The 8,871-nt window shown below is 37.8% G+C and overlaps 1 protein-coding gene across 1 annotated transcript in view; it reads right to left on the bottom strand.

The window, feature by feature from the left end:
• The window catches only part of tnmd (tenomodulin), a 231,066-nt gene extending 222,407 nt beyond the window's left edge, over positions 1-8,659 (bottom strand). The window contains exon 1 of the mRNA XM_061892139.1: positions 8,535-8,659. Coding sequence (XP_061748123.1) covers positions 8,535-8,651 — 117 coding nt within the window. The 5' untranslated portion in view covers positions 8,652-8,659. The remainder of the gene's footprint in view (positions 1-8,534) is intronic.
• Positions 8,660-8,871: the final 212 nt, after the last annotated feature.

The following is an 8,871-nucleotide window of genomic DNA, read 5'->3' on the forward strand; positions in this document are numbered from 1 at the left end:
TACTAAGTATATTCAATATTTTTTGCCACTGTAGCTTTACACGCACTTTGAACAGTAACACTGTGGTTACCGTATTTTTCGGACTATAAGTCGCGTTTTTTTTTTTTGTAGGTTGGCCAAGGGTGAGACTTGGCCAAACTATTAAAAAAAATAAAAATAAAAAACAATTATTATCATTATTATTATTATTATTATTTTTTTTTGGTTTGGCTGGTTTTCACCCCGCGCCGGACTGTGGAGTATAGTCCGAAAAATACGGTACCTAAAATAATGATTAATCGTGATTTCAATATCTGAAAAAATAATTATCATTACTATTTTGGCCACAATTCTGCAGCCCTAGTTATTTTTATTTTTCAAAAATTAAATGAGGTGGCGACTTGTCCAGGGTGTAGCCCGCTTTCTGCCCGATTGTAGCTGAGATATGCACCAGCGCCCCCTGCGACCCCAAAGGGAATAAGCGGTAGAAAATATATGGATGGATAAAGACAATGGTGGACTTATTGTGCCACTTACTCTAAAACATGGTTCGTTTGGGAATACGACTAAAGAAGCTTTAGTTTTTATGTCTTAATATCTAGAGATGTCCGATAATATCGGCAGGGCGATAGTATCGGCCGATAAATGCTTTAAAATGTATTATTGGAAATTATCGGTATCTGTTTCAAAAAGTAAAATTAATAACTTTTTAAAACGCTGCTGTACGGAGTGATACATATAACAGTCAGCAGCCCCTCCCCTCTCCAAAACACAACACAGGAGTTGGCGACGCTTGATGACCTCATCAAACCGCCGCGAGCGCAGTATAAGAGTAACAAGAGTGTGTTGTTGCCGGTGCTGTAGCCGTGGCTAACAAGCATGCTCGCTCGGTGACTGAGTAACGACTCCTTGTCTGTGGTTTGGGATTAATTTAAAGTGTGTCTGACGGGTAAAAAAAACTGGCGAAAAAGTTGGTTATGCGAGGAGGAACCAAGACGTCTTCCTTTAATTTGAGCAATTAGATCTCTCACCTCTTCAAAAATTATAAGGAGATACACGATGAATACAAGCGGAAGATGGATACAAACACCGAAAAAAAGGAGTACCACACAGTTGTCGCTCAAAGACTCCGCCGAGAAAAAACAAAAATACAACAAAAAACACCCCAGAGCGAAAGTATGGCAAAAGCTACGGTGGAGTTTGGTGTGGCTAGTCTGGCCTGCATGGCGCACACTTTGCAGCTTGCAGTGAACGGAGGTGCCCTGTCTCAACGCAGCATTTTAGAAGTTCTGACTGACTGCTAGGCCACTTCAAGCACTCACCACCGGCTTGCAGCACATTTGTCTTACTCATACAAATACGTTAGAGCAGGGCAGATTGAGCCCAGTTTATAATTTCCTGTTATACAGTATACCAGGCAGTCTTGCACTGATGGAGGACTATGTTATTGTGTACTTTATTACTTTAGTATACTCTGGACTGAAACTGTGTGCCTTCATTGTTTTTGTAGCTGTTGTTTTGAGGCATGTTTGAAAAAAATTAAAAACATTTAAAATAATGGACTTTGTGAGAGTCAAAGTATAGTATTTCCCATAGTTGTGGTGGGTATCAGGATTATCTCAGGGAGAGCATGTCCCAAATTCCAAACTGCTGTATTGAGGCATGTTTAAAAAAAAATAATGCACTTTGTGACTTTATTAATAAATATGGCTGTGCCTTGTTTTTTTCCATAACTTGATTTGATTTATTTTGGGAAACCTTGTTACATTGTTTATTGCATCCAGCGGGGCATTACAACAAAATTAGGCATAAAAATGTGCTGATTCCACGACTGTATATATCGGTATCGGTAATTAAGAGTTGGACAATATCGAATATTGGCAAAAAAGCCATTATTGGATATCTTTAGCCAAAACCGGCCGGGCCCATCAATTTATATGGCCCTCGATAGCCTGGAAATGTGGCAAAATACGTAAAAAAAAAACAACACGTGTACTCCATGCGATTGCATAATTTTCAACTTGAATATAATCTAATAATTCAACAAATATAAATCAAATCACAGCATTTTTTACTAAAAACAGAAATACATACTTTTTATCAGCTTGACTCAAGATTCCAAAGGAAGTTATCCATCCATCCACAATAGATTTTGCGATAAAAGTGTGAAATGTTATGTTTTTTTCAAAAATTCTTTCACTGTAAAATTGAAAGAAAAAAAAACAGTACCACTGTTTTGTGACAATAAAATTCTGTCAACTGAGCTGCCAGTTTTTTACTGTAAAAAACTGTGGTAGCGTTCTGGCAATAGCAGTAATACGCCTTCAAATCTTCAGTTTTTACTAGCAGTTCCGTTGGCAAAAATTACCATGTACAATTTTTTTTTTTTTTTATCAAGAGTAGCAAAAAAACACCTTAAATTGTACAGTAAAATTCTGGCAACTGAGCTGCCATTTTTTTTTTTTTTACTGTAAAATTTTTAAAATGCGGCACTGTTTTTGCATTTAGAACAGGTGTGTCCTAAATTACGGCCCGTGTCCAAACTACGGCCCGTTAGTCAGGCATTTTTTTTCCATAACTTGAGTTGATTTATTTTGCAAAACCTTGTTATATTGTTTAATGCATCCAGCGGGGCGTCACAACAAAATTAGGCATATTCTTATTTTGTTATTGGAAAATAAAGAAAGTCAACACTGCTCAAAGCCATGTCCTTCCTTGGTGGTCCCTGGAACCCGCACGACAGAGAGAGTATTTCACAGCATAATAATGTGTTCATTCCACGACTGTATATATCTGTATCGGTTCATTTCGGTATCGGTAATTAAGAGTTGGACAATATCGAATATTGGCAAAAAAGCCATTATCGGAGATCTCTATCCAGAACCAGCCCGCCCCATCAATTTATATGGCCCTCGAAAACCTGGAAATATGGCAAAATATGTAGAAAAAAAACACGTGTACTCCTTGCAATTGCATCATTTTCAACTTAAATATAATCTAATAATTCAACAAATATAAATCAAATCACAGCATTTTTTGCTAACAACAGAAATACATACTTTTTATCTGCTTGACTTAAGATTCCAGAGCAAGTTATAAATCCATCCACAATAGATTTTGCGATAAAAGTGTGAAATCTTATGGTTTTTAAAAAAATTATTTCACTGTAAAAATTGAAAAAAGAAAAAAAAAAAACACTACCACTGTTTTTTGACAGTAAAATTATGTCAACTGAGCTGCCAGTTTTTTTACTGTAAAAAAAACTGTGGTAGCGTTCTGCCAATAGCAGTAATATGCCTTCAAATCTTCAGTTTTTACTAGCAGTTCCGTTGGCAGAAATTACCATGAACAAAAATTTTTTCTATCAAGAGTAACAAAAAAACACCTTAAATTTTACAGTAAAATTCTGTCAACTGAGCTGCCAGTTTTTTACTGTAAAAAACTGTGGTAGCGTTCTGCCAATAGCAGTAATATGCCTTCAAATGTTCAGTTTTTACTAGCAGTTCCGTTGGCAAAAATTACCATGTACAATTTTTTATTTTTTTATCAAGAGTAACAAAAAAACACCTTAAATTGTACAGTAAAATTCTGGCAACTGAGCTGCCATTTTTTTTTTTTTTAATGTAAAATTTTTAAAATGCGGCACTGTTTTTGCATTTAGAGCAGGTGTGTCCTAAATTACGGCCCGTGTCCAAACTACGGCCCGTTAGTTAGGCATTTTTTTTCCATAACTTGAGTTGATTTATTTTGCAAAACTTTGTTATATTGTTTAATGCATCCAGCGGGGCGTCACAACAAAATTAGGCATATTCTTATTTTCTTATTGGAAAATAAAGAAAGTCAACACTGCTCAAAGCCATGTCCTTCCTTGGTGGTCCCTGGAACCCGCACGACAGAGAGAGTCATTCACAGCATAATAATGTGTTGATTCCACGACTGTATATATCGGTATCGGTTCATATCGGTATCGGTAATTAAGTGTTGGACAATATCGAATATTGGCAAAAAAGCCATTATCGGAGACCTCTATCCAGAACCAGCCCGCCCCATCAAGTTACATGGCCCTCGAAAACCTGGAAATATGGCAAAATATGTAAAAAAAACACGTGTACTCCTTGCAATTGCATAATTTTCAACTTAAATATAATCTAATAATTCAACAAATATAAATCAAATCACACCATTTTTTGCTAACAACAGAAATACATACTTTTTATCTGCTTGACTTAAGATTCCAGAGCAAGTTATCCATCCATCCACAATAGATTTTGCGATAAAAGTGTGAAATCTTATGGTTTTTAAAAAAATTATTTCACTGTAAAAATTGAAAAAAAAACAAAAAAAAAACAGTACCACTGTTTTTTGACAGTAAAATTATGTCAACTGAGCTGCCAGTTTTTTACTGTAAAAAACTGTGGTAGCGTTCTGCCAATAGCAGTAATATGCCTTCAAATGTTCAGTTTTTACTAGCAGTTCCGTTGGCAAAAATTACCATGTACAATTTTTTTATTTTTTATCAAGAGTAACAAAAAAACACCTTAAATTGTACGGTAAAATTCTGGCAACTGAGCTGCCATTTTTTTTTTTTTTAATGTAAAATTTTTGAAATGCGGCACTGTTTTTGCATTTACAGCAGGTGTGTCCTAAATTACGGCCCGTGTCCAAACTACGGCCCGTTAGTCAGGCATTTTTTTTCCATAACTTAAGTTGATTTATTTTGCAAAACCTTGTTATGTCGTGTAATGCTTCCAGCAGGGCATCACAACAAAATTAGGCATATTCTTATTTTCTTATTGGAAAATAAAGAAAGTCAACACTGTCAAAGCCATGTCCTTCCTTGGTGGTCCCTGGAACCCGCACGACAGAGAGAGTCGTTCACAGCATAATAATGGGTTCATTCCACGACTGTATATATCGGTATCGGTTGATATCGGAATCGGTAAATAAGCCATTATCGAACATATCTAGTTATCATTCCATACAGTTCTCTTCGCATTCCTTTAGAGAAGGTTAAAGGCGATGGCAAAGATCACTCGCATTTATTATGGAGAGAATTTTGGACCTTCAGCGTGACATTGGTATGGAGCCATGCATGCATTTGCCATTAATGCATTCCGGGAGGATGTGCGATGTCACTGACGGTGACCATAAAAAACGTGAGGCACATCAAAGTGTCCTCCGTGTCTGCCGAGTGAACGTACGACTCTCCTGTGGCAGCTTGCATAAGCGCTGGCAACTTAAGCGGAGTGGAAACTTTTAACCGTCTGCCGCGTGCGATCCCGAGTGCTCTCAGGGAGGAAGGAAGGTGGGCTGGTGAGGAGAAAGACAGGCAGGCAAAAAGGCAGCGATGGCGACCTACTGAGCGGTGTAAAAGGAGCACGAGGCCCCCCCGCCGGCCGACGCTGAAAGGTTTCGGAGTTGAGAATCAGCCAGGCAATGCCTCCAGAGCTTTGGAGTAGGAGAGCGCCTGCAGCCTCCTGCTGTTGGCGTGCAAAGAGTAAACTCTTCCCCGGGAAAACAACAGAAGCAGCATGCAAGAGCTTTATCACACCGTGACGCATACCTGCACATACATCCGAATAGACCAGACCTGGCGCTAATTAAGGCCCGGGGGCCACATGCGGCCCGTTGAGTTTATCAATCTGGCCCGCCGGATACTCCCAAATACTTTTCTTTACATGTTTAAGGTGGATAATGATGTGCAGTCATGTTTTCTAATGACCGTAAGTCTTCAACTACACCAGGGGTCGGCAACCCAAAATGTCGAAAGAGCCATATTGGACCAAAAATACAAAAACAAATCTGTCTGCAAATTGGCGGTTACCAATAACAACTGGCGGTAGGAGTAATCGCATGAAAAGATTCAATTTGTGCAAATGTTTTTGTTTGTGAATAATCAAACACGCCATGGCAATTTGACTTTGTGCATTATTTACAGTTAGTTTCCACCTTTCAGAACAGGAACAATCATTAACAACTGGCGGGAGGAGCAGTCATGAGTCTAAAATGAAATATGTGCAAATGTTTTTGTGTGTGAATAACCAAGCACACCATGGGAATGTGACTTTGTGCATTATTTACAGATTTTTTCTGTTTTGAAAGGTGGAAACTATCATTAACAACTTGCGGGAGGAGCAGTCATTAGTATACAATGTGTGTATAATCAAGCACACCGTGGCGATTTGACTTTTTGTCTTAGTTTGAGTTCTCAATATTTCACATGGTGACATTTACCATTAATAACTGGAGGGAGGAGCAATGGCATACAGTATACAATATGTGCGATTTGTCTTTGTGCATGATTTACAGTTGTTTCTGTTACACATAGTGGCTGATGTTATTAATAACTTGTGAGAAGAGTAATCATGTTGAGTATTTAACATGTTCATGTTGGCCGTCTGTGCAAATGTTTGGAGATAGTCAAGCACACTCTGGCGATATGACTTTGCGTTATTTAGAGTTGTTTGTTATGCAAATTGGCGGTTACCAATAATAACTGGCGGTAGGAGCAGTCGCATGAAATATGCAATATGTGCAAATATTTTTGTTTGTGAATAATCAAGCACGCCATGGCAGTTTGACTTTGTGCATTATTTACAGTTTGCTCCTGTTCTGATAGGTGGAAATTATCATTAACAACTGGCGGGAGAAGCAGTCATGAGGATACAATGAAATACGTGCAAATGTTTTTGTTTGTGAATAATCAAACACGCCATGGCAGTTTGACTTTGTGCATTATTTACAGTTTGTTTATGTTCTGAAAGGTGGAAACTATCATTAACCACTGGCGGAAGGAGCAGTCATGATGAGTATACAATGTGTGCAAGATGGTTGCCTGTAAAAGTGTTTGTGAATAATCAAGCACACCGTGGCAATTTGATTTTCTGCATTTCTTAGAGTTGTGTGTTTCTGTTGCGCAAGGTGGCGGTTATCATTGATAACTGACGGGAGGAGCAACTGCAGAGTATAGAGTATGGAGTATACAATATGTGTGTCCTGTTATCAAGCACACAGTGGCAATTTCACTATGTGCATTAGTTAGAGTTGTTTGACTCTTTTATGAAGGGTGGCGACTATCATTAACAACCGGCGGGACGAGCAATCGTGTTGAGTATGCAATATGTGCAAAGTTAGTTACCTGTGCAAGTGTGTGTGTGTGTAATCAAGCACACAGTGGCGTTTTGAATTTGAACTTTTTGTGTTAATTATACTTGTACTTTGTTTGTGTTACCATTAATAACTGGCGGGAGAAGCAATCACAGAGATTATACAATATGTGCAAGTGACTGAATGATAAAAGCATACCATGGGGATTTGATATTGTGCATTTTTTTTAGAGTTTTCTGGTAAAAAAAAAACAAATGAATAAAAAATTGTCTGTCGATTAACATGAATAACTGGTGGGAGGAGCAATCCTATTGAGTATACAATAAGTGCAAGTTGAGTGTCCATGCACCTTTTTGTACATAATCGGCCACTCCATGGCGAATTGACTTTGTGCATTATTTAGAGTTGGGGTTTTTTTGTGTTATGTAAGGTGGCGGTTATCATTAATACCTGCTGGGAGGAGAGGTCCTACTGGGAGTACAATATGCACCAAAAATGACATGTAATAATTTTTTAACCGGAGGACTCAAAAGACTATACAAATGGGACCCATTACCTCCCTGCTTGGCACTCAGCATCAAAGGTTGGAATTGGGGGTTGAATCCCCAAAAATGATTCCCGGGCGCGGCCACAGATGCTGCTCACTGCTCCCCTCACCTCCCGGGGGGTAATCAAGGGTGAATGGGTCAAATGCAGAGAATAATTTCGCCACACCTAGTGTGTGTGTGTGACTATCATTGGTACTTAAACTTAAAAAAGCATAGCGACATTTTACCAAAACAAGACTTAAACTTTCTACAAGACATTTTTTTTTTTACGTTGCCAAAAAAGTAGAAGAAAAAATTAAATGTTTGCGTATTTATGATGTCAACCTCATTTTTTTGTCATGAAAAAGGGAGGTTTTTGTCATGAAAAAAAGGAGTTTTTTTTGGGTTGGTGCACTAATTGTAAGTGTATCTTGTGTTTTTTATGTTGATTTAATAAATAAAAAAAACAAAAATTTAAAAAATAAAAATAAAAAAATTTAAATTAAGAAAAAATTATTCTGCGGACCGGTGCCAATCGAGCTGCGGCCCGGTGGTTGGGGACCACTGATTTAAATAACAATAAAAAATAGGTTTACATTGTTGTGGGCAAAAATGACAATTATAAAAAAAGTGAGTGACACCAGAATATGGGAGATATAATTACAGTGTGAGATATAAACGATGAGAAATAAAATTTGGTGGACGAATTGGAATTTTGGAGAAAACTTCAGATCTCTGCCTGAGTGAGGCACAGAAATGCTGTTTAAATTATTGGGATTGCATCATTTTAATTTGAAAACTGTTTAAATTAACTGGGTTTTTTTTGACACCCACCTAAAGAGTGTAAAAAATACTTGAAAATGATTAAGTAAGATTCAGTATATAGAAATGTTCAATAAAAAAAAAAAAAGAAATACTCACATCTTTGCAGAGAACCTGCTGGCTGCTGGAATGGTTGCGAGCCTCCATGATGCAAGTCCACTGAAGGGATTGTTCCGATCCTCTAAGATAGGAGAGAAAAAAAAAACCATCTGCCATTCCATTGCTATAATTTAGGAGCACGCTGAAGGGGCGGCAAGTTTATTTTATGTCTTTTTTTTTTCTTTTTTTTCAGTCGGAGTGGAATTACTGCAACATTTGTGATAGTCATTAGAAGTGAAGCGGATGTCTCCCGCTCTCCTTTTCAAAGGTGGAATGCCACGAATGGTGGAGAAATAACACAGGCGAGGATGAAAAAAAGAAGTATGGACCAAAAACA

Source organism: Nerophis ophidion, linkage group LG29, assembly GCF_033978795.1.
Source record: "Nerophis ophidion isolate RoL-2023_Sa linkage group LG29, RoL_Noph_v1.0, whole genome shotgun sequence".
NCBI lineage: Eukaryota > Metazoa > Chordata > Actinopteri > Syngnathiformes > Syngnathidae > Nerophis > Nerophis ophidion.